At 46.6% G+C, this 27,864-nt stretch overlaps 1 protein-coding gene across 1 annotated transcript in view; it reads right to left on the bottom strand.

Annotated features, from left to right (window-relative positions):
• DNAAF9 (dynein axonemal assembly factor 9) overlaps positions 1-27,532 on the bottom strand; it is a 230,639-nt gene extending 203,107 nt beyond the window's left edge. Inside the window, exon 1 of the mRNA XM_082269118.1 lies at positions 27,390-27,532. Within this exon, the coding sequence (XP_082125244.1) occupies positions 27,390-27,442 (53 nt within the window). The 5' untranslated portion in view covers positions 27,443-27,532. The remainder of the gene's footprint in view (positions 1-27,389) is intronic.
• Positions 27,533-27,864: the final 332 nt, after the last annotated feature.

Raw genomic sequence — 27,864 nt, 5'->3', positions numbered from 1 at the left:
TAAAGGGGACCAGCACTGAGAGGATTACCCCAGAACACTAAGGGGGACCAGCACTGAGAGGATTACCCCAGAACACTAAGGGGACCGGCACTGAGAGGATTACCCCAGAACACTAAGGGGACCGGCACTGAGAGGATTACCCCAGAACACTAAGGGGACCGGCACTGAGAGCATTACCCCAGAACACTAAGGGGACCAGCACTGAGAGGATTACCCCAGAACACTAAGGGGACCAGCACTGAGAGGATTACCCCAGAACACTAAGGGGACCGGCACTGACTATCGCCCATTACAGGTGAAGGGCTTGTTCACAAATGTGGCCGGGACTCTACGCTCAGATCGCCTTTCAGCGATGCTTGACAGTAGGTGGAGGAGGTAATATGTTGCTTCACCACCTGATTTAACCCTTTAGGCCCCTTTCACACTTGTGCGACTTGTCCTGCGATTTGGGGCTGCAAAGTAGCATGACAAATCATACTCCATGATTTCCAACGAGTACCGTTCATATCTGTGTGACTTTAAGTTGCAACGACTTTAAAGTAGTCCCTGCACTACTTTGGTCCAACTTTGATGCGTTTTGAGGTCCATAGACATAGGCATTGCTTCAAGTCCAGTAAAAATCATGCGACTTTTAGGTCGCACAAGTGTGAAAGGGGCTTTTGTTATCAGTGGCGTATTTAGGTTTTGTGCTGCCCTAGGCCTAACTAAACTTGTGCACCCCCTTATTTAAATATGACCCACTCCTTCCTGTAAAGGCCACACCCTTTCCTGCTTATGACCCAACCTGTCATCTGTAGACCACAACCACAGTCTATCAGTGCAGCCTCATCAGTGCCCATCAATGCAGCATATCAGTGCTGCCTTATCAGTGCAGCATATCAGTGCTGCCTTATCAGTGCTGCCTTATCAGTGCAGCCTCATTAGTGCCCATCAGTGCAGTTTATCAGTGCCCTCCATTGCCGCCTCATCAGTGACCATCAGAGCAGCATATTAGTGCCCATCAGTGCAGCATATGCGTGCCCATCAGTGCCTGGGGGCAGAGGAGAGTAGGCGGAGCATTTGGCTGTAGTACCACACTTATTAGCATCGGCGGCCGTCGGGCCAGTTGTGGCCAAGTATTGTCGGCGGCCTGCGGTCTGTCCAAATGTCCTCCCCGGGCCGGTATTATCATACTGTTAGGTAGCAGTGTGACCGCTTTATGGGGTTACCAGACTGATTTGCCTCCTGGACCCTGCCCTCCGGCCCAATTCACCACATAAGACTGGCACTTTACAAAAAGTGTAGCACAAGCCGGTGGGGACCCTTTTCGTGCCAGGAGGAGGCTGTTTTTTTTTTTCGTGCAGGGTGAAACTTTTTGCTGCCCCACCCTGCAAAGTGCTGCCCTAGGCCTGGGCCTTGTTGGCCTAGGCCAAGATACAGCAGTGTTTGTTATACTTACCTGCCCTTTGAAGTGTTTTTTTTTACAGGGCAGCCCAATCCTCCTCTTCTCAGTTCCCCATTCCCTGCCCCTGGCCTGTCCCTCATGTTGAGTGCCCCCACAGCAAGCACCTTGCTATGGGGGCACCTAAGCCGAGCCGCTGCTCTGTGTGGCCATTCAGACATGGAGCGGTATCGTTCAGCCCCGCCCCCCTCTCCTGATTGGCTAACTGACTTGATTGACAGCCGCAGTAGCCAATGGCGCTGCTGAAGCATCTCAGCCTATCAGGAGGGGAGTCTCAGGACAGCTGAGGGACTTGTGTACATCGCTGGCTAGAGATGGGGTTCAGGTAAGTACTAGGGGGGCTTCTATACACAGAAGGTTTTTTTATCTTAATGCATAGAATACATTAAGTTAAAAAAACCTTCTGTCTTTACAACTCCTTTAAATGAAGCACTACTGCACTGCAATCGCATGCATTGCATGGCATTAAAACCGCAGTTGAACCATGTGGCCACGTGCAGTTACATCTCTTTACTCTGAAGCCTGATCTGAATTCGGATCACACTTCAAAAGGCTACTGACAGGCAATGAGGAAGCAAATTCATGCCTCCTCACCACTTACTTTAACCTCATTCTGGCATTCCACAGGATTGAGGGGCATTTGCAGTGCTTCCACTACCCCCCCCCCCCCCCCCTGTTTTATGGCACTTACCCCCATTTGCTAGAGTATGTAGCATTTGGTGGGCTTTGATCGATACAGGTTAGGAAAACTCTGCCGCTGGCGCAAAACGGAGCATTCTGCCCACGGCATGTAAACTTCCCTGTCTGTTGCCAATTGCAGTTTAAGGGGACGGTGTTGGTTGGTTGGCAGCAAAAACACAGCTTAACTGCGCATTTTTTCTGCCACCCAACTGCATGACTAATTGAAGCCTTAGGGTTCTACCACATGAGCGGGGTCCATACCGATAAAATAGGTTGCCAGTTAGAAGGGAGCAGACCTCACCGTGTTTCACCTCCAGCCTGAAACGTCTTGGGTCTATGGGATGTTAGTGTAAATAGCCATGCATCCGTTTACATCCTTTTACCTCCAAAAAAAAAAAAATAGTTGGAAGGGTAATGGAAGGTAGTTGGATATAAACGGTCGCCCATTCGTTCCCATCCACTTGCCATAGAGTAATAGACTGACTATACTGAACCGTTCAATAGTCCATGAATGCCGTATTATAGGTGTTTGTAGGTGGTTTCTTCCTGCATATGGCATCCATCTTCTGAGGTCACATGATGAACTTTTTTTGAAGGAGAAGGGGATTATATTCATCTCCTGGAGGTACACCTCCGATCTCTATGTACATTCATCACTTCTTATATATTATACAACAGATTTTATTTATTGGTCATTAACTGGTTAAACGCCTTTCCATTATCGCAGCAGCTGAGTGCAAGCCAATTCCAGCGTCTTTTCGGAGGGATGTTTGCCAGGTTCACACAGCAACCAGTTTGGCCGCTTCAAATATGAGCTGAACCAAACAAACCGGAGAGAGAGAGAGAGAGAGCGAGGACCGCACTTTACAAAATCATTAACTCCTTCCCTGGATCCAGCATGAATCCTTCTCCAGGATCTCTCCATGCAGGCATTATGAATGGGCGTGCAGTGCTCATACCCAAAAACTGACCACATGTGACCTGATATCTAGATTGTAAGCTCTAACGAGCAGGGCCCTCTACTTCCTCCTGTATTGTATTGAATTGTATTGTAGCTGTATTGTCTTCCCTCACATTGTAAAGTGCTGTGTAAACTGTCGGCGCTATATAAATCCTGTATAATAATAATAATAATAATAGTAATAATAAAAGAAAAAAGAGTGGGAGTTAATGGATGGTGCAGTTTGGTTACACCGCCATCCTACCAATGCAGCCACAGCCACAAAGAATCACATGACCGCAAGTCGCAGAACACCCCAGAAGCACACGCTTAGGAAATGCAAAGATCTGCAATTCTGCATGGGTCTGCTGATGCTGCTAAAGGCTGACGGCGGGCCCAGCAGCACGATAGAGGCCGGTGCCGTGCCCCGCAGAACGATAGAGGCCGACGGCAAGCCCCACAGAACTATAGAGGCAGGCGCCGTGCCCCGCAGAACGATAGAGGCCGGGCACCGCAGAACGATAGAGGCCGGGCCCCGCAGAAAGATAGAGGCCTGACGCCGGGCCCCGCAGAATGATAGAGGCCGACGTCGGGCTCCGCAGAACGATAGAGGCCCGACGCCGTGCCCCGCAGAATGATACAGGCTGGCGCCGTGCCCCGCAGAACGATACAGGCCAACGCCGTGCCCCGCAGAACAATACAGGCCGACGTCGTGCCCCGCAGAATGATACAGGCTGGCGCCGTGCCCCGCAGAATGATACAGGCTGGCGCCGTGACCCGCAGAACGATACAGGCTGACGCCGGGCCCCGCAGAATGATACAGGCTGACGCCGGGCCCCGCAGAATGATACAGGCCGACGTCGGGCCCCGTAGCACGATACAGGCCGATGCTATGTTGCAGAGACTTCTGTAAAGCATTAATACCAGGTAAAGAAGGCAAGTCTCCATATACATGTTGGTTAGAAACCAATCCCTGATCCAGAACCCAGATCTATACTGCAGGTTAGAGCTGCACGATTAATCGTTAAAAAAAAAAAAAAAAAAAAATTCGATCTTGATTCACCCCCCCCCCCCCCCACGATCTTAAAACAGAATGTCCTCGATTCTTACAGAGCTGTTCTCTGCTCACTCAGCCACCAGTTCACATTAGTGCGATCAGGGAGATCGCGTGTAATTCGGAGCGCACTGCTCCTAAATTACATGCGATCTCATGTGCGGTGCAAATTTCAGCCATATACTTTGTATGGCTGAATTCGCACCGCATCCGCACTAAATTCGCACATGAGGCTTTTTTATCCGCAGTAGAATCAGATCGCATAGTGGTTCACACTAGTGCGATCCGATTCTGTGCGAACTTGCAGATCGCACTGTGATATGCGATCGCAACTGGGGGTGTCGTTAACTTTTAATTGACACCCCCTGCGTATCGCATATGGCAGTGTGAACTGCCAGAGGTGCGGATGCGATGCGGGATCACGCTGCATATTCACAGCGTTCCCGCATCGCACAAATGTGAATCGGGGCTCACAAATCAAATAAAAAAAAAAAAGCCCAGGCAAATGTTTATCAACAATATTAAGGCTGCTAGAGAACTATAAACACAATGCATCTTTTTGTTATTTTAGATCAAAGGAATGAACTTCCATCTGCACGTGTCGGTTCACACATATGCGATGCGGGACCCCTGTGAATCCACTGCGGGTTCCCGCATAGCATTCAAACCACCGGCAGTTCACACTGCCATATGCGAATCACTGGGGGTGTCACTACAAAGTTAACGCCACCCCCAGATCAGTTTGCATATTGCAGTGCAAACTGTCATTTCGGACATGGATCGGATCGCATGAGTGTGAACCACCATGCGATCCGATTCAGCTGCGGACCCAAAAAAGGGTTCTGTGCGTGTTGTGTCCGAATGCGATGCAAATTCAGCCATACAATCTGTATGGCTGAATTCGCTTCGCACAGACATCGCATGTGATTTTCAGAGCAGTGCGCTTCGAATCACATGCGATGTCTGACATCGCTAATAGTGTGAACCGGGACTAAGTGAGGGCAGATTAACCTCTTAAAAACTAAGCCTTTTTCTGACACTTGTTGCTTACAAGTTAAAAATCTGTGTTTTTTGCTAGAAAATTACTTAGAACCCCCAAACAATATATACAGTAAACCCCCGCTCCATCGCGGTTCAGTTTTTGCGGTCCCGGTATAGTTCGTTTTTTTTTTTTGTAATGTTATTTTACTATATAAATCATTAAAAATTAAATATTGTTGTGTTTTCCATAGCTCTTGCTATGTCTCTCAGTACCTTTAGTCCCTGTTCACACTAAGACGACCTGTGAGGCGACCTGGTCGCCTCACAGGTCGCCGTAGGTCGCCTTCCATAGGGAAGCTGCGGACCCGTTCTAATAGGAGCGACACAAGTCGCTCCGACTTAGAAAAAGGGTCCGGAGCTTCTTTGGGGCGACTCGGAGGCGACCGCCATAGACTTCAATGTTATGAAGTCCGTGGCGGCCGCTCCGAGGTCGCGGCGCGCTGCTCGCACCGCGACCTCGGAGGTCGCCCCTCTAAGTCGGATCGCCCCTATGTGAACGGGGCCTTTATGTGTTAAATGAGTTTCTATTGTTTTAAAAGTGAGTTTAAAGACCTTAAAATGCTTTTACACGTACAGTGACAGTAAAAAAAAAACATGCCTACAATGCATTTTAATAGGGTTTTTCTATTTCGCGGATTTTCACTTTTTGCGGCTGGGTCCGGAACGTAACCCCCGCAATGGAGGGGGGGTTTACTGTATATTTTTTAGCAGAGACCCTAGAGAATAAAATGACGATCATTGCAATCTTTTATGTCGCACTGTATTTGCGCAGAAGTCTTTCAAACACAGTTTTATAGGAGACAAAATACATTTTAATTTATAAAAATAAAAAACAAACAGTAAAGTTAGCCCAATTTTTTTGTATAATGTAAAAGATGATTTTTACCCCGAGAATCGGGATCTTAATTCCAAGCAAAAAAATAGTGATTCTCATTTTATCCAGAGTCGTGCAACTCTACTAATGTGAGCTGATCACCAAAGTGCAGAACTCTTATATCAGTGCAAAGATTGATTTAAAGAGGAAGTAAACCCTCCTCTGTAACTTGTACCTATAGGTAAGCCTATATTAAGGCTTACCTATAGGTACTGTAAATATCTCCTAACATGTACCGTTTAGGAGATATTTACCTTACATGCAGCCAGTGACGTCACTGGCGCATGCGCTCTGAAGGAACGGCCGCTCGTGCCGTTCCTTCAGAGTCCCGTGCCGTGATCGTCGGCTCCCACGCGCGTGCGCGGGAGTGACGTCACCGCGGCTCTGGCCAATCAGATGGCCGGATGCCGCGATCCCGGAAGACGGGCGACTGAACATGTCGCCCATCATACAGGTAAGCGGACGGCGCGGCGGGGGCTCGTAAGTATTTCATATTGAGCTAGTACGCTGTGCATACTAGCTCATTATGTGTTTCTCTTTCAGGTTGCAAAGGGAAAAAAACATTTTTTGGGAGGGTTTACAACCTCTTTATAATTATATAATGTCAACTATAGTAATAAAATTAAATCTATCAGACTGGACACCCCATGATCCTCCACTGCACAGCACAGAAGTGAACTTTGCACAGCACTGAGACTCGGCACCGCTCCTATAGGAGGTTCTGCACTGCCACTGCCAGCACTAATCACACATTATATCGCACTCTCCTGGAACACTTTCAAGAACATAACCACCGTGATTTAAAGACTTATCTAATCTACTTCCTTATTCTGAGTAATAATTGTACAATGACAATAAAATACCTGTGAAATACCAGCACTGTCTCCTCCGTCATCTGGACAGAATGAAAGTGAATGTCAGCATTGGGGAGAATTTATTCTTTCATTTTCAGGGAGAATTTTCTTTTGACAAATTGTAAATTTTACGGCCTCATGTATCGGGGTGGATTTGATTTAAGTCAAGTCAATTTAAAGGGATTGTAAAGGCAATTTACAATCATTAAAAAAGTATGCATTCAAATAAAAACAAAAAAAACTTTCTATGTGCAGCAGCCCCTCTCAGCCCCCCTAATACTTACCCGAGGTCCATCTCTATCCAGCGATGTTGCAGGAGTTTCTCAGCTGCCCGGGATTCTCCCTCATTGGCTGAGACAGCAGCGAGGTGCCATTGGCTCCCACTCCTGTCAATGAAAAAGTCAGCCAGCCAGCCAGCCAGCCAATCAGGAGAGGGAGGGGTGGGGCCAGGTCGCGGCTCAGTGTCTGAATGGACTCAGGGAGCTGAGATTCGGTTCGAGTACCCCCATAGCAAGCTGCTTGCTGTGGGGGCACTCAGCAGGAGGGAGGGGCCAGGAGAGCCAAAGTTGGACCCAAGAAGAGGAGAATCCAGGCTGTTCTGTGCACAGAGGAGGTAAGAATAACATTTTTATTTTAAAACAAGACTTTACAATCACTTTAAATCACTAGTAAAAAGCTTGATTTAAATCATAATTGTTAAAGAGCAACTGTCATCTCTGTCCCGCAGCGGCTCCTCCTCTGACCCGGGGTTGACTCACCGACAGTCCCATTCACTTTAATGGGACGGCTGGTGGTGCGGCGGTGACACAAGAAGGTGAGGGATGTGGCCGCAGCAGGTGAGTGGATGCCCGCTAACAGGCGCTGCCATGATGGATCTAAAATGACAGGTGCTCTATAAATGTAAGGACTCATTCTTGCTGGTAGTTGGTGTGAAATTGTGTGAATGCATCAATGCAGTGCATGTTATCTCAGCTTGCAGAGCTTGAAATTATTGAATGAATTTACCAAAAAAGTAAACATGCAGAATATATAAATATATACACACACACTATGTATGTACGTGCGTACGTATTTGTATATATATATATATATATATATATATATATATATATATATATATATATATATATATATATATATATATATATATATATATATATAAATAAACATAACTAAGGTCCATTTCATGCTGAATAAACTAAATTATTAATGTATCTTCAATAGATAAACTATCTTTAGATGGATTTTTACTCCAAAAGCATTTTATTAAAATAAAATTTGATTAAAAAAAAATCCAATTTAAAATAAAAAAATTAAAAAACAGGTTTTTGTAAAAAAAAAAAAAATAATAATCATTGATTTTTATCCACCCCTTTTATGTACACTTGAGTTTAATAATACTGCTTTAAAGTGATTGTAAACCCACTCCTAGAACTTTTACCTATAGGTGCTATAAATATCTCCTCAGTAGATATTTACATTTCATGCAGCCGATGACATCATTGGCGCATGCGCTTTGAAGAAACGGCCGCCCGTGCCGTTTCTTCAGAGCCCTGTGCCGTGACCGGCGGCTCCTGCACCCATGCGTGGGAGTGACGTCATGCGGCTCCCGGCCAGTAGCATACCCGGAGTCCACAGAGCAGGGAGGAAGATGGATGCAGGCTCCAGCAGGGATGACGAGGGCTGTGTTTGGCGGTAAGTGTCACATAACATGCTAGTATGCGATGCATACTAGCACATTATGCATTTACTTTGCAGGGAAGGAAAAAACTAAAATAAAAAAAAAGAAAAAAGAAAGTTTACTTCCTCTTTAACCACTTAAGCCCCGGAAGATTTTACCCCCATTCCTACCAGGGGGTATTTTGCGATTCGGCACTGCGTGACTTTAACGGACAATTGCGCGGTCGTGCGACGCTGTACCTAAACGAATTTGGCGTCCTTTTTTTCCCACAAACAGAGCTTTCTTTTGGTGGTATTTGATCACCTGTGCGATTTTTTGATCACGTGCTATAAACAAAAAAAAGAGCGTCAATTTTGCAAAAATAGCAATATTTTTCAAATTTTTTTATATGAAATTCCCCCCCAAAAAAAAAATGTAAAAATCAAAATTTTTTAACATTTTCGGCCAATTTGTTTTATGCTACCTATGTTTGCTAAAAAAAAAAAAAAAAAAAAAATCGCAAAAAGCGTATTTTGATTGGTTTGCGCAAAAGTTATCGCGTTTACTAACAAAGGGAAAGATTTTTGTCATTTTTGTTGTTTTTTTTTTAACGCGTAATGGCGGCGATCTGCGATTTTTTTTGCGGTACTGCGACATTGCGGCGGACAGATCGGACCCTTGACTGACATTTTTGACACTTTTGGGGTTACCAGTGACATTTCTACAGTAATCAGTGCTATACATATGCACTGTTACTGTAAAAATACACTGGTAGTGAAGGGGTTAACTTTATTTGGGAGGGAGGGGCTGTGTGTGTCCCTAGGGGCGTGCTTTCTACTGTGATTGGCTGTGGCTTGAGCTGTAAGGACACTGATCAACGGATCTACATACTAGATCCATGTGATCAGTGTCTTTACAGCGAGGAGAATGACAGGTCGCTTGTTTACACAAGCTGCCTGACATTCTCCCTCTCCCCCGCCGATCGCCGAGTGGCCGGCGGACATCGGGTCCGCTGGCCACACGCGCGGGGGGGGGGGGTCCGTGACCCCGCGGGGGCGCGCGCTCGCTCCCTAGACCCTCACAAGCAAGCAACGTAGCCCTACGTTAGTTTGCCTGTGAGGGGCTGACCGCCGACGTAGATAGTCGTGCGGCGGTCGGCAAGTGGTTAAGGGTCCATGCACACTGGGCTTTAAAAAAAAGCCAGTTCTTTTGGCAGAAAAAATAAACGCTCATATAGAGTGTTTTTGTTCAGGTGTTTAGCCTTTTTTAGGCCCCGTTCTCACTGGGGCGACGCTACTTTGCCAGGCGACCTCATAGGTCGCGGCGCGCTGCTCGCACCGCGACCTCGGAGTGGCCGGCACGGACTTCATAACATTGAAGTCAATGCAGGTCGCTCCGGGTCGCACTAAAGAAGCTCCGGACCCTTTTTCTAAGTCGGAGCGACTTGTGTCGCTCCTATTAGAACGGGTCTGCAGCTTCTCTATGGAAGGCGACCTACGGCGACCTGTCAGGCGACCAGGTCGCCTCAAAGGTCGCCCCAGTGTGAACGGGGGCTTAATGCCAGAAAACTCCTCTCAAAAATGCCAACCAGTAGGGGAGTTTCCTGCCTCTAAACGATCTAATGTGCATGGACACAAAGGAAAACATTGAGCTTCAGGCAAAACGCACAGCTCCTGTAGAAGCAGCATTTTTTAAGCCCAGTGTGCATTGACCTTTACAGGCCCATGAGCTTTTTTTTCTCTGCCTCTAAACGCCCCTCTATGTTAGCCTATGTGTCCATGGACACTGCAGGCATTTACAGGAGATAAGAAGCAGAAAACCCCCCACCACCAAAGTCGTGTTCAGGAGAGGAAAAAAAAGCTCAAAAGCACCTAAACCTGCGTTAATGATATTTACATTTGTGCATTTATACATTCTAATGGGCAGAATAAATTAGGATTTTGGCCAACAGAATGCATTAACGCCAGAGGAGCGAACGTGCATAAATACACACAACATATTTTTTACTGTGTTTTTCTGCTTCTAAACTCCTGTAGGAGAAAAGGTGTCATAAAGAAACCAGTGTGCATGATGCCTAAAGCCTCACGGGTGTGCATAAGGACATACAACATAAATTGGGGCGTATTGCCGCACTTGGGAGGCACAGCTGAAGCATACAGCCACCTCTTCAATACTTTAATTTTGTTGCATTTTTGAGAAAATTAAACTCCAAAATTTGTCATTAAAGAGTAAGTTCACCCCTTCATGAAAAAAAAATGAAAAGGTGAACCAACTCCAAGTATCTAGAATGCTGACATAGTGGCCATGATACCCCATGCTGCCAGTGTAGTGGTCTCTACACCACAATACACAACCCCGGAGTGAGTATTGATCATAATGCTCGCTATGGCAAGCTCTCATTGGTCAGTGCAGCCACTAGACTGCACTGACTGATGAGAAGCGCATCTGAGGCTTCTTCTTCCAGTAAGATGTCACAGTGATGGTGAACCTTGGCACCCCAGATGTTTTGGAACTACATTTCCCATATTGCTCATGCACTCTGCAGTGTAGTGGAGCATCATGGGAAATGAAGTTCCAAAACATCTGGGGTGCCAAGGTTCACCATCACTAGAAGAAAGAAGAGTTTTTTCATTGGTCCGCACAATCACATGGTCAGGTCTTTGCAGATGACACCAAGCTTTGCAGTGGAATAACGTCCTTACAGGATGTCTCCAACTTACAAGCCGACCTCAATGCACTGTTTCATTGTGTGTGGAAAAGTAGGTTTAATATTGATAAACGTAAAGTTATGCATTTGGGGGCTAAGAATATGCATGCATCATACATACTAGGTGGAGTAGAACTGGGGGAATCCATAGTGGAGAAGGATCTGGGTGTTCTGGTAGATCATAAGCTTAATAATAGCATGCAATGCCAAGCTGGTGTTTCCAAAGCAAGCAAAGTCCTTTCTTGTATTAGGAGAGATATGGACTTCAGAGAGAGAGATATCATTTTGCCCCTGTACAAATCATTAGTAAGACCTCATCTGGAATCTGCAGTTCAGTTTTGGGCACCAGTTCTTAAAAAGGATATCAGGGAACTGGAGAAAGTGCAGAGAAGGGGAACCAAATTGATAAGAGGCATGGAGGACCTCAGCTATGAGAAAAGATTACAGGAAATTAATTTATTCTCTCCTGAGAAGAGGAGATTAAGTGGGAATATGATCAACATGTATAAATACATAAGGGGTTCATATAGTGAACTTGGTGTTGAGTTATTCACTTTAAAGGTCAACAGAGGACAGGGGGACACTCTTTACATCTGGAGGACAAGGGATTTCATCTCCAAATATGGAAAGATTTCTTCACAGTAAGAGCTGTGAAAATGTGGAATAGACTCCCTCCAGAGGTGGTTCTGGCCAGCTCAGTAGATTGCTTTAAAAAAGGCCTGGATTCTTTCCTGGGTGTACATAATATAACTGGGTACTAATATTTATAGGTAAAGTTGATCCAGGGAATATCCGATTGCCTCTCGGCGGATCAGGAAGGATTTTTTTCCCCTGCTGTAGCACATTGGATCATGCTTTGCTGGGTTTTTTCGCCTTCCTCTGGATCAACTGTGGGTATAGGATTGTGTATATGGGATTGTATGGTTGGGTTTATGTTTGAACTAGATGGACTTGTGTCTTTTTCAACCTGAGTAACTATGACCTATACATGCTGCGGGGTTCGGAGGCATGGCCAAGATATTTCGAGTTAGTTCACTTTTTAATGTTGTGAAAAGGTGAACTTAACCACTTAAGCCCCGGAAGATTTTACCCCCTTCCTGACGAGGGGGTTTTTTGCGATTCGGCACTGCATGACTTTAACGGACAATTGCGCGGTCGTGCGACGCTGTACCTAAACTAATTTGACGTCCTTTTTTCCCACAAACAGAGCTTTCTTTTGGTGGTATTTGACCACCTGTGCGATTTTTTGATCCTGCGCTATAAACAAAAAAAGAGCGTCAATTTTGCAAAAATAACAATATTTTTCACATTTTTTATATGAAATTCCCCCCCCCCAAAAAAATGTAAAAATCAAAATTTTTTAACATTTTCAGCCAATTTGTTTTATGCTACATTTGTTTGGTAAAAAAAAAAAAAAAAAAAAAAAAAAAAAAAAAAATCGCTAAAAGCGTATTTTGATTGGTTTGCGCAAAAGTTATCGCGTTTACTAACAAAGGGAAAGATTTTTGTCATTTTTGTTGTTTTTTTTTTAGCGCGTAATGGCGGCGATCTGCGATTTTTTTGTGGTACTGCGACATTGCGGCGGACAGATCGGACCCTTGACTGACATTTTTGACACTTTTGGGGGTACCAGTGACATTTCTACAGTAATCAGTGCTATACATATGCACTGTTACTGTAAAATTACACTGGCAGTGAAAGGGTTAACTTTTTTTGAGAGGGAGGGGCTATATGTGTCCCTAGGGGCGTGATTCTAACTGTGATTGGCTGTGGCTTGTGATGTAGGAACAGTGATCAACGGTCCTACATAGTAGAACCGTGTGATCACTGTTTCTACACAGGGGAGAATGACAGGCGGCTTGTTTACATCAGCCGCCTGCCTTTCTCCCTTTGCACCGACGATCGCTGAGTGACCGGCGGACATCGAGTCCGTCGGTCACACGCGCGGGGGGGGGGGGGGTTCCGTGACCGCGCGGGAGCGCGCGCTCGCTCCCTAGACCCTCACAGGCTAGCGACGTAGTACTACGTCGCTCTGCCTGTGAGGGGCTGCGCGCCGCAGTAAATAGTCGTGCGGCGGTTGGCAAGCGGTTAACCTTTATGCTCCCCTGGAACTCCTATTTGATGCGCTTCTATTAGGCGAAGTTCAGTGCCAGGAACGTGTGCAAAACCTTGTGTGTTCCCAGCAAGCAGAGAAACGTGCTTGTCTTTAGTAGACACGCAGGGGTGTCATTAAAGTGGAGTTCCGGCCTCAAATATCTTTTTAAACTAAAAATACCCCTATAATACTAATCCATCGGCCTTTACAGAACCGCTATTCTCATACTTACAAGGTATTGGATTTTAGTCAAAATCTTACTTTTAAAAACGCTGTCTCAGCGCGGCCATCTTGGATGTGGGCATCTGAAGCCGCAGTGTAATCTGCTGTGTCCTTCTTTCTGATTCCAGGGAGTGTTCTGGGAGTTCTTCCTGATTCCAGCCTCCTGGGAGTGATGACAAACAGCTCCCAGGATGCAATGTAAAGGCGGAAGTGATGTCAGTGGCCGTGGCCACAGAGGGGGGGGGAAGGAGGAAGTACAATCAAAAATGCCCTGAAAATAAGGTAAAGGACCCCTGAAAAAAATGTAAAATGCCCAATTGTTGATCAGCATAGCGAGCACTCCAGGAATCACTAAAGTTGAAAAATAGGCCGCAACTACGCTTTAACCACTTAAGGACCAGGTGTAAGATTCTGGTACCTCCGGTACCCTTAATCACCACTTTCTCTGTAATGCGTCCCACCTTTCTCTTCAGGTGGTACGCATATACCTTTAAGAATGATGATGTCACTGCTGAGCGCTGCAGAGTGGCTATTTCAACCGCCGGCGGTCTCACTCACATTGTTCGTTCAACCGCATGGTTGGTTCGATCAAGCCATGTCTGGAGCAGCCATACCTGATGTTACTCGTTCATGTATCTCGCTACCTGGACTTGTTTCACTCACTGATCTTGTATCTCGCTACCCGATCACTCTTGGAATACTGCTTCTACTTATGGCTATCTCACCCTGCTTTCCTGCCTTGTTATCCACACGCTTTCAAGCCTGTCTCTTGATCGGAATCTCCAGCTATTCCCTTTACCTGGAGCAGACCGGAACCTCGCTACTGATCCCTGTATCTCGCTACCGGATCTTTCCTTATCTACTGGACCTCTCTAAACTACTAACATTACAAGTGATAAGTACCCCGCAGGGGAACCCTCCATAACCTTATTGCACTATCTACCTATGCACATTAAGGACTGTTACTACCTTTCCATACTACCCTATCATCTGCACTGTTACATAGATTGCTAGCTCTTGAGCCTACTACCATCTATCATCTGCACTGCTGCATAGATTGCTAGCTCTCCTGTCTACTACTGTCTATCCTTGCACTGGGTTAGTCTATCCTGTATTTGTCATCTGCTGTCCTCACCACCTGTTAGCATACTCGATACTAACCTATCTGCATTCCTAAATACCATCTTGAACTCTCCTATACAAACCTATCAAGTGCTTACCATCCTTGTCACTGTTCACACCTGTCCCTTCAGCACATCACCTTCATACTATCATATACATCCTATCACTCCAGGAACATCTCATTGAGTGTGTATATATCTGTATGTTGAAGCTGACAGGCCCACGGTGATGAGTCCTGGAGAGTTGGATCTGGTATTCAACACATCTCTACATGACTACTGAGTAGGGATGCACCGAAATGAAATTCTTGGCCGAAGCCGAAGCCGAATAATAATAAAATGTTTGGCCGAAGGCCGAATACCGAACGCGGTGTTTTGCATTTTTTCCATTTATTTTGCCAATTTTTTGTCCTCTCTCTTGTCCTCTCGTGTCTCTCTCTCTCTCTCTTGTCCTCTCACTCTCTCTCTCTCTCTTGTCCTCTCATGTCTCTCTCTCTCTCTTGTCCTCTCATGTCTCTCTCTCTCTCTCTCTCTCTTGTCCTCTCATGTCTCTCTCTCTCCCTAAATGTTACTGTAGGGAATGGGATTCAGTGCACATTGCAGCCTTGTACCATAGGGTTAATGTTAGTGACACTGTAGGGATTGGGAAGGATGCTGGGAATGGAAATCAGGAAGCATGCAGGCAGCCTTGTAAATTTTAATTGCAGATACAGGGCACTGGGCAGGTCAGGGTTAATGTGGTAACATCAATTACTCAGTGACAGTCAGTCAGTGTCAGTGTGGACTCGATCAGATTATACAGTGACAGACAGTCTCTCATAGTGGTGGTAGTAGGAGCCTGGAAAGGAGCACAGCCGCATACATACATTACTCACTCGTGCACTGCAGCCCGCCCCACACATTCAGTGAGTCTTACTCTCCTCCCTAGTTTTTTCAATGGTACATTCAGGAAGCCAATCACGCCGTGAGTAGCGGCACAGCGGAACCAATCAGGTGTGCAGGCACGCGTGATTGGTTCGCTGTGCAGCTAATCACGGCGTGATTGGCTTCCTGAATGTGCCATTGAAAAAACTAGGGAGGAGAGTAAGACTCACTGAATGTGTGGGGCGGGCTGCAGTGCACGAGTGAGTAATGTATGTATGCTCACCGCTGAAGTGTCCCGGCTTCCCCTGCCTAACACGGAAGTCTGTGAGTCCTCCTGTCCTCCTCCGAGTCCCTTCCCCCTGTAAATATCGTGACCTCGGCGATATGAATATCGCCTACGGCCACAGAACGATAGTCAATATCATATCGACTATCGTTCAGCCCTATTATTCGGCACAAAATTATTCGGCATTTTGACTTATTCGGCCGAACACCGAAAACGCTATTTTTTCTATTTTCGGCCGAATAATGTTCGGCCGCCGATTATTCGGTGCATCCCTACTACTGAGTGGAGATTTTGCAGCTGCAAATCCAGCCTATACTAAAAACGCAGGAGCGTTACACCAGGCCTATTTCTGACACTTGTTGTTTACAAGTAAAAATCTGTATTTTTTGCTAGAAAATTACTTAGAACCCCCAAACATTATATATTTAGCAGAGACGAGAGCAAATAAAATGGAGATCGTTGCAATACGTTATGTCACACCGTATTTGCGCAGCGGTCTTACAAACACAAATTTTTTTGGAAATTAATACACTTTTTGAATTCAAAAATATGAGTAAAGTTAGCCCAATTTTTGTTTCTATAATGTGAAAGATAATGTTACGCCGAGTAAACAGATACCCAACATGTAATGCTTTATAATTGCTCACGCTCGTGGAATGGCGACAAACATTGCTACTTAAAACAATCTCCCCAGGCGACGCTTTACAAATTTCAACAGGTTACCAGTTTATGCCCCGTACACACGTGCAGATTATCTGCAGACTTTTGTCTGCAGACTTACCAAAACCATATAATATGAGGTCAAACCTAAACACTTTCAATTTGTATGCAATCCGGCAGGCCCTCGCACTACATAGAAAAGGTAAGTCTGCAGACAAAAGTCTGCAGATAATCTGCACGTGTGTACAGGGCATTAGAATTACAGGAGAAGGTCTTATGCTAGAATCATTGCTCTCCCTCTAACGATCACGGCGATACCTCACGTGTGGTTTGGACACCGTTTACATATGTGGGCGCGGCTTGGTACGAGTTCACTTCTGCGCACGAGCTCGGAGAAATGAGGCACTTTAACCACTCTACTACCGCTCACGGTAATAGTACTGCGGCAGAGTGGCTCGTTCCCGTCCAGTCACGTAGTATTAACGTGACTGGACTCCTCCCCTTCTGGGCGGCGCTTGCGCGCCGCCGGAGGCTCGCTCCCGCTGTTTTCATTCACAGCGGGAGTCGGGCCAGGGGAGGAGCAGCGGCGATCGCCGCTGCTCTTACCCGATCGTCGGGGATCGAGTCTGGAGATCCGCCCGCTGTGTGTAAACACAGCGGGCGGATCTCCATAGTGACAGGGAGTGACAGATCGGACTGTTCAGCATAGCTGGACATCCGATCTGTCCATGAATCACATAGTCACCTCCCCCCCTACACGTCAGTAAGCACCAGGCATACATTAACCCCTCCCTCTCCAATAAAATTAACCCCTTCCCTGCCAGTGTCATTTTTACAGTAACAGTGCATATATATAGCACTGATTACTGCAGTAATGTCACTGGTACCCCCAAAAGTGTCAAAAATGTCAGTCAGGGGTCCGGTCTGTCCGCCGCAATGTCGCAGTCCCGCAAAAAAAATCGCAGATCGCCGCCATTACGCGTTAAAAAAAAAACACCAAAAATGACAGAAATCTTTCCCTTTGTTAGTAAACGCAATAACTTTTGCGCAAACCAATCAAAATACGCTTATTGCGATTTTTTTTACCAAACATATGTAGCATAAAACAAATTGGCCAAAAACTTTTAAAAAAATTGGTTTTTACATCTTTTTTGGGGGGAATTTCATATAAAAAAATGTGAAAAATATTGTTATTTTTTCAAAATAAACGCTCTTTTTTTGTTTATAGCGCAAAAAGTAAAAATCGCACAGGTGATCAAATACCACCAAAAGAAAGCTCTGTTTGTGGGAGAAAAAGGACGTAAATTTCGTTTGGGTACGGCGTCGCACGACCGCGCAATTGTCAGTTGAAGTCGCACAGCGCCGAATCGCAAAAAGTGGCCTGGACGGAAGACAGCAAAATCCTCCGGTTGTAAAGTGGTTAAATTTTTTTTTTTACACTTAAAAAAAAAAAAAATTGATCACTTTTATTCCTATTACAAGGAATGCAAACGTACCTTGTAATAGAGAGGAGCAGGACAGGTCCCCTTTAGGCTACATTCACACCTGAGCGTAGCGTTTTCGCACGTTTTTTTTACCGCGATTTACAGGCGCTTTTACAGGCATTTTTTGTGCAGGCGTTTTTAGATTGAATAGAGACCAATGGAAAACGCCTGTAATCTGCCCAAAAAGAAGCTCATGTACTTTTTTGAGCGTTGGGCGTTTTGCTCACAGCGTCAAAACGCTCAGATGTGAACAGGGGCCATTGAAATGAATAGGATTTGTCTTGTTGGGCGTTTTGAGAGCTGATCCTAGAGCAGAAAAACTCCTCCAAAACGCCTACAACGGAGCCTTAATGTGAGATCTGGGGTGGGTCAAAAAGACCTCAGATCTACACTAAAAAGCAAAAAAAAAAAAAAAAGTATTTTATCTTTTTTCCATCATGAAAATAAAATCCCAAATTTTGGGTTGTCCCCAGAAAAGTAATAGAGGGAAATATTTTTCAATGGGGACACTAGTTCCTCGGGGTCCCCAAGGATTTCCCTTAATTTGCAGGGATTTCCTCTTACTTCCTGTTTCGCTGTGGAACAGGAAGTGAAGGGAAATCTCTACAAAGGGACACAGATTGCGTTAAAAAAAAAAAAAAGGGGGGGGGGCTATAACCCTCCCTTACTCTACTCTATCCAAAATGAAAACAAAGTTTTGCCTATAGTTCTACTTTAATTCTTAAAAGCACCCCAATGCATCCGTACCTGCGTGTTTTCGATTGCCCCAAACTCATGGTGTTGCAGTACCATGCAGTTCAGTGTAATGCAATTTAAAAAAAAGGGTCTGGGACTTCCCCCCCTTGTGTGTAGGGCCGACCATTGAAATGAATAAGCGGTCCTACAGGTGACGTGCGCATGCAAACGCACACACAGGTGTGAACCAAGCCTTACCCGGCTTCTCCAAATAGCTTATTTTTCCTGTAAATCTTTGCAACTCTGCAGGAGAGATGTTTGCGGTAGTTGTGTCAAGCATGTGACACTTTACTGACCCGTACATCACTCGGTCTTCTGTTCCGCCATTTGTCGCACTACTGCAAGACAGATTTCTAATGAGCATCTACAACTCTCTATAACTTTATAAATGTTTATTTACCATCTGCTTATCATTCTGTTTAGTCGCAGTCCTGGGTATAGTAGTCATAACTGACCCCCAGAGCACCATGGGCGCACAGAACATGGCGGGTTCTCCTTAGAATGTTTCCAGCTCCCAGGATTTCACACCAGGCTGACTCCTTGCATCAGCACACAGACAGCCAATTACGGCGTGTTGTTTAGAAGAAGAGCGTGTGCAGGAATCCGGAGAAGAACAAGCCATTGATTGTTGTCATGGCATGGAGGAAAGCCCCTCTGGAGTCAGCTGCTGACATTGTGCCAGGCGGCCCCTCGTCTGACCTTCCTCATACACAATACAGAGGGGTGGGGGGGGACCATTCCTCCAACCAATCGCCGCTGTGACATGGGAAGACATCCCATAGTAACCTCCAGCATTTCCCTGGGAGGTGGAACATGAGCTCAGCCAGCAAGAATCAGATGGCGTTAATTGATGACTTCCTCTGTGACTGGTAACCAGGCTTCCCGGCCAAAACAATCCTAGGCCCCAGCCTGACACAAACAAGGAGGCCCGACCCCCACCGACAATCACTGTACACCAGCTGAAACCAGACCCCCAAACCTGACAATCACCGTACACCACCCAAAACCAGAATCCCAGAACTGACAGACAATCACTGTACACCACCTGAGAAGAGACCCCCAGAACTGACAATCACTGTACACCACCGAAAACCAGAATCCCAGAACTGACAATCACCGTACACCACCCCAAACCAGACCCCCAAACCGACAATCACTGTACACCACCCAAAACCAGACCCCCAAACCTGACAATCACTGTACACCACCCCAAACCAGACCCCCAAACCGACAATCACTGTACACCACCCAAAACCAGACCCCCAAACCTGACAATCACCGTACACCACCCCAAACCAGACCCCCAAACCGACAATCACTGTACACCACCCAAAACCAGACCCCCAAACCTGACAATCACTGTACACCACCCCAAACCAGACCCCCAAACCTGACAATCACTGTACACCAGCCGAAACCAGACCCCCAAACCTGACAATCACTGTACACCAGCCGAAACCAGACCCCCAGAACTGACAATCACTGTACACCACCCAAAACCAGACCCCCAGAACTGACAATCACTGTACACCAGCCGAAACCAGACCCCCAGAACCGACAATCACTGTACACCACCCAAAACCAGACCCCCAGAACTGACAATCACTGTACACCAGCCGAAACCAGACCCCCAGAACTGACAATCATTGTACACCAGCCGAAACCAGACCCCCAGAACTGACAATCACTGTACACCACCCGAAACCAGACCCCCAGAACTGACAATCACTGTACACCAGCCGAAACCAGACCCCCAAACCGACAATCACTGTACACCAGCAAAGTCCTCCCTTACATCCCCTGTCCTCATCAGAGTCCTCCCTTACATCCCCTGTCCTCATCAGAGTCCTCCCTTACATCCCCTGTCCTCATCAGAGTCCTCTCTTACATCCCCTGTCCTCAGAGTCCTCCCTTACATCATGGTGCCCATCAGACTCCTCCCTTACTTTAGGGTCCCCCTAAGAGCTTGCCTTACATCAGAGGCCACCTTACATAATGGTGTCCATCAGATTCCTAGGGTCCCCATAGGCCCCCACCTTAAAGAGTGTCAAACATGCATAGGGCTTTAGGGAGCATTTGTAATGCACTGATCAATGTGCAACAAACACTACAGGCGCGTTTGTTTAGCGTCAGTATTTTGAGCCATTCATACAAGAACACTGTGTTCCTGCATTGCATGTGTGTTTCCAACACCACATTCAAAGACGCACCGATTGTATGATCTGCTGAGGGTGCCAATATATTCTTACACCCCCGCCCCCCCCCCCAAAACGCAGATCCTCAATGAAGTCCGTTTGCTTGCAACAGATCGCATGTTACTGCAGTACCATGTGATTTGGTGCGCTGCGTTTCATGCACTAAATTTTGTGCAATCCAGGGTGATTTCAGCTCACACAAATGAATTGGCTGAGAATTGCACCACACTGATGCGCACAGAAGTCGCACAGGAACGCGGTGCGTGTTTCTGTGCCATTCAGGTGTGAACCAGCTCCTAAAATGTGCTGTAAGATTTACAGTAACTGTTTATGTTTTATTGTCTGGTAGAGTGTGCGATAATCCGTGTGTGTGTATTATATTATAGTACAAAGGGCATACATGGCTGTACACAATGATCAGCTGTTCCTTCTTCTAAACAGGCATGGCGTCACCTGACACATAACTGCCACTTATCATAACTGCCACTTATCGCTCCAAATTCACCAAAAATGTCCATTCAGTTTATAAATGACCATAAACCATACAACCAGAGAGATAGCAAATGAAAGATTTCCCCGCCAATTGCGTCGTTTTCACTCCGATCCTTTAACCACTTTGACCTCCAGAAGATTTACCCCCCATTCATGAACAGGCCATTTTGTGCAATAAGGCACTGCGTTTCTTTAACTGACAATTGGGTGGTCATGCGACGCTGTATCCAAATAACATTTATGTCCTTTTTTTTCCCCACAAAGAGCTTTGTTTTGGTGGTATTTGATCACCTGTTTTTTTTTTGTTTTGTTTTTTTTTTTGCGCCGAAGAAAAAAAAAAACAATAATATTGGGGGAAAAAAATCCCAATAAGCGTATATTGATTGGTTTGCGCAAAAGTTATACTTTCCACAAACTAGGGGATAGCTTTATTTTATTTTTTTGTGTGCCTAGCCAGTGTTTGTGTGTACTGTGTGGGAGAGATTCATGTTCCTGCTTTGTAGGAACACAGGATCTATAGAAGGGGCGTTACCAACATCCTTATAGAAGGGGCGTTACCAACATCCTTATAGAAGGGGCGTTACCAGACGTCCCTATAGAAGAGGCGTTACCAGACGTCCCTATAGAAGGGGCGTTACCAGACGTCCCTATAGAAGGGGCGTTACCAGACGTCCCTATAGAAGGGGCGTTACCAGACGTCCCTATAGAAGGGGCGTTACCAGACGTCCCTATAGAAGGGGCGTTACCAGACGTCCCTATAGAAGAGGCGTTACCAGACGTCCCTATACAAGGGGCGTTACCAGACGTCCCTATACAAGGGGCGTTACCAGACGTCCCTATACAAGGGGCGTTACCAGACGTCCCTATACAAGGGGCGTTACCAGACGTCCCTATACAAGGGGCGTTACCAGACGTCCCTATACAAGGGGCGTTACCAGACGTCCCTATACAAGGGGCGTTACCAGACATCCCTATACAAGGGGCGTTACCAGACATCCCTATACAAGGGGCGTTACCAGACATCCCTATACAAGGGGCGTTACCAGACATCCCTATACAAGAAGCGTTACCAGACATCCCTATACAAGGGGCGTCACCAGACATCCCTATACAAGGGGCGTTACCAGACATCCCTATACAAGGGGCGTTACCAGACATCCCTATACAAGGGGCGTTACCAGACATCCCTATACAAGGGGCGTTACCAGACATCCCTATACAAGGGGCGTTACCAGACATCCCTATACAAGGGGCGTTACCAGACGTCCCTATACAAGGGGCGTTACCAGACGTCCCTATACAAGGGGCGTTACCAGACATCCCTATACAAGGGGCGTTACCAGACGTCCCTATACAAGGGGCGTTACCAGACGTCCCTATAGAAGGGGCGTTACCAGACGTCCCTATAGAAGGGGCGTTACCAGACGTCCCTATAGAAGGGGCGTTACCAGACGTCCCTATAGAAGGGGCGTTACCAGACATCCCTATACAAGGGGCGTTACCAGACATCCCTATACAAGGGGCGTTACCAGACATCCCTATACAAGGGGCGTTACCAGACATCCCTATACAAGGGGCGTTACCAGACGTCCCTATAGAAGGGGCACTACCAGACGTCCCTATAGAAGGGGCACTACCAGACATCCCTATACAAGGGGCGTTACCAGACATCCCTATACAAGGGGCGTTACCAGACGTCCCTATACAAGGGGCGTTACCAGACATCCCTATACAAGGGGCGTTACCAGACATCCCTATACAAGGGGCGTTACCAGACATCCCTATACAAGGGGCGTTACCAGACGTCCCTATACAAGGGGCGTTACCAGACGTCCCTATACAAGGGGTGTTACCAGACGTCCCTATAGAAGGGGCGTTACCAGACGTCCCTATAGAAGGGGCGTTACCAGACGTCCCTATAGAAGGGGCGTTACCAGACGTCCCTATAGAAGGGGCGTTACCAGACGTCCCTATAGAAGGGGCGTTACCAGACGTCCCTATAGAAGGGGCGTTACCAGACGTCCCTATAGAAGGGGCGTTACCAGACGTCCCTATAGAAGGGGCGTTACCAGACATCCCTATACAAGGGGCGTTACCAGACGTCCCTATAGAAGGGGCACTACCAGACGTCCCTATAGAAGGGGCACTACCAGACATCCCTATAGAAGGGGCACTACCAGACATCCCTATAGAAGGGGCACTACCAGACATCCCTATAGAAGGGGCACTACCAGACATCCCTATAGAAGGGGCACTACCAGACATCCCTATAGAAGGGGCGTTACCAGACGTCCCTATAGAAGAGGCGTTACCAGACGTCCCTATAGAAGAGGCGTTACCAGACGTCCCTATAGAAGGGGCACTACCAGACGTCCCTATAGAAGGGGCACTACCAGACATCCCTATAGAAGGGGCGTTACCAGACGTCCCTATAGAAGAGGCGTTACCAGACGTCCCTATAGAAGAGGCGTTACCAGACGTCCCTATAGAAGGGGCGTTACCAGACGTCCCTATAGAAGGGGCGTTACCAGACGTCCCTATAGAAGGGGCGTTACCAGACGTCCCTATAGAAGGGGCGTTACCAGACGTCCCTATAGAAGGGGCGTTACCAGACGTCCCTATAGAAGGGGCGTTACCAGACATCCCTATACAAGGGGCGTTACCAGACATCCCTATACAAGGGGCGTTACCAGACGTCCCTATACAAGGGGCGTTACCAGACGTCCCTATACAAGGGGCGTTACCAGACGTCCCTATACAAGGGGCGTTACCAGACGTCCCTATACAAGGGGCGTTACCAGACGTCCCTATACAAGGGGCGTTACCAGACATCCCTATACAAGGGGCGTTACCAGACATCCCTATACAAGGGGCGTTACCAGACATCCCTATACAAGGGGCGTTACCAGACATCCCTATACAAGAAGCGTTACCAGACATCCCTATACAAGGGGCGTTACCAGACATCCCTATACAAGGGGCGTTACCAGACATCCCTATACAAGGGGCGTTACCAGACATCCCTATACAAGGGGCGTTACCAGACGTCCCTATACAAGGGGCGTTACCAGACGTCCCTATACAAGGGGCGTTACCAGACATCCCTATACAAGGGGCGTTACCAGACATCCCTATACAAGGGGCGTTACCAGACATCCCTATACAAGGGGCGTTACCAGACGTCCCTATACAAGGGGCGTTACCAGACGTCCCTATACAAGGGGCGTTACCAGACGTCCCTATAGAAGGGGCGTTACCAGACGTCCCTATAGAAGGGGCGTTACCAGACGTCCCTATAGAAGGGGCGTTACCAGACGTCCCTATAGAAGGGGCACTACCAGACGTCCCTATAGAAGGGGCACTACCAGACGTCCCTATAGAAGGGGCACTACCAGACATCCCTATAGAAGGGGCACTACCAGACATCCCTATAGAAGGGGCACTACCAGACATCCCTATAGAAGGGGCACTACCAGACATCCCTATAGAAGGGGCACTACCAGACATCCCTATAGAAGGGGCACTACCAGACATCCCTATAGAAGGGGCGTTACCAGACGTCCCTATAGAAGGGGCACTACCAGACATCCCTATAGAAGGGGCGTTACCAGACATCCCTATAGAAGGGGCGTTACCAGACGTCCCTATAGAAGGGGCACTACCAGACGTCCCTATAGAAGGGGAGTTACCAGACGTCCCTATAGAAGGGGCACTACCAGACATCCCTATAAAAGGGGCTTTACCAGACATCCCTATAAAAGGGGCGTTACCAGACATCCCTATAAAAGGGGCGTTACCAGACATCCCTATAAAAGGGGCGTTACCAGACATCCCTATAGAAGGGGTGTTACCATAGATCCCTATGGGTATAATAAATCCCTATGGTAGGTGTTATGGAGGTTATAAATGACATGTCAGTCTCAGCATTCCTTATCACTGATGTTGGCAATAGCCATCAAACCACAGTCCAGTCTGTCCAATGCCATTAGCCAATCATGTGACATCTATGACCCCCAATTTCCGGCAATCAGCTATTAATGACCAGTATAGACGCACAGTGAACGCTCACTCACGTGTTCCGGATCCAGGGCCGTCTGTAACACAGGGCCAATGGGGCAGCTGCCCCGGGCCCAGTCACTGTTGTGGGGCTCAAAGTGGCTGCCCCTTGACCCCGCAAATAGTTGATAAGTGGATTCAGGAGGGCCCAGGAAAAGATTTGCCCAGGGTCCAATCAATACTAAAGATGGCCCTGTCTGGATTGGAGGACATGGGGTGCCCAGGGGTGGGAAATCACTGAGTGCAGGAGGGAGGGCATCCCCCTTCCCCGGGCATCCCCCTCCCCCCCCCACTATACCCATCTCATCTTCTGTATTTATTCCAATCAGGGGATCACTGATCCCTCTGTACAAGAGATCTAAATTGTACGATGACATGACTGTATGTGATCTACATTGTATGATCACAGGACAGATCTACATTGTATGATCACAGGACAGATCTACATTGTATGATCAGAGGACAGATCCACATTGTATGATCACAGGACAGATCCACATTGTATGATCACAGGACAGATCCACATTGTATGATCACAGGACAGATCCACATTGTATGATCACAGGACAGATCTACATTGTATGATCACAGGACAGATCCACATTGTATGATCACAGGACAGATCCACATTGTATGATCACAGGACAGATCTACATTGTATGATCACAGGACAGATCTACATTGTATGATCACAGGACAGATCCACATTGTATGATCACAGGACAGATCCACATTGTATGATCACAGGACAGATCCACATTGTATGATCACAGGACAGATCCACATTGTATGATCACAGGACAGATCTACATTGTATGATCACAGGACAGATCTACATTGTATGATCACAGGACAGATCCACATTGTATGATCACAGGACAGATCTACATTGTATGATCACAGGACAGATCCACATTGTATGATCACAGGACAGATCTACATTGTATGATCACAGGACAGATCCACATTGTATGATCACAGGACAGATCCACATTGTATGATCACAGGACAGATCCACATTGTATGATCACAGGACAGATCTACATTGTATGATCACAGGACAGATCTACATTGTATGATCACAGGACAGATCTACATTGTATGATCACAGGACAGATCTACATTGTATGATCCCAGGACAGATCTACATTGTATGATCACAGGACAGATCTACATTGTATGATCACAGGACAGATCTACATTGTATGATCACAGGACTGTATATGATATGATTGTACACACATTGTATGATCACAGGACAGATCCACATTGTATGATCACAGGACAGATCTACATTGTATGATCACAGGACAGATCTACATTGTATGATCACAGGACAGATCTACATTGTATGATCACAGGACAGATCTACATTGTATGATCCCAGGACAGATCTACATTGTATGATCACAGGACAGATCTACATTGTATGATCACAGGACTGTATATGATATGATTGTACACACATTGTATGATCACAGGACAGATCTACATTGTATGATCACAGGACAGATCTACATTGTATGATCACAGGAGTGTATATGATATGATTGTACACACATTGTATGATCACAGGACAGATCTACATTGTATGATCACAGGACAGATCTACATTGTATGATCACAGGAGTGTATATGATATGATTGTACACACATTGTATGATCACAGGACAGATCTACATTGTATGATCACAGGACGGATCTACATTGTATGATCACAGGACAGATCTACATTGTATGATCACAGGACAGATCTACATTGTATGATCACAGGACAGATCCACATTGTATGATCACAGGACAGATCTGCATTGTATGATCCCAGGACAGATCTGCATTGTGTGCTGACATGACTGTACTGTATATGATATGATTGTATACACATTGTATGATCACAGGACAGATATGCATTGTATGATCCTCATACCTGATCTGGGGGAATCCGCTCCGCCCCGATCCTCCTCTCCTCTGGGACATCATCCTCTACACAGGCCGATCCCCGGGTCCTACACACCGATCACCATTCCGTTATACCGACCAAGCTGTCCTGCCGACCTCTCGATGCGCGTCCCCGCCGCCTCTGTGTGCACAGGCCCGGGAGCTCGGCCACTCCTCCAATCGCAGCCGCGCGCCCATGTCACGTGCCCGCGCCTGTCACTGACTCAGTGTACTGGTTCCCATTGATGGTGTAACATGGAGTTATATATGAGGTGTGTGTGGTATATAATGAGATATAACACAGCACTGATCTCTATATACTGTATACACGCCGGGAACAGCTGATTTATTTATAGGTCATGGTGAAATGTTAGAGATCTGCAAATAACTGTCACTTCCTGTTCTAGAAGAATAAGGAATGATCTGTCAGAGTATTTATAGCCCACCCTCAGCTAAGTAATGTC

This window comes from Pelophylax lessonae (genome assembly GCF_965119305.1).
Source record: "Pelophylax lessonae genome assembly, chromosome: 1".
Classification (NCBI taxonomy): domain Eukaryota; kingdom Metazoa; phylum Chordata; class Amphibia; order Anura; family Ranidae; genus Pelophylax; species Pelophylax lessonae.
The sequence above is the reverse complement of the archived record's forward strand: the minus strand, read 5'-3'. Positions and strand labels throughout refer to the sequence as shown.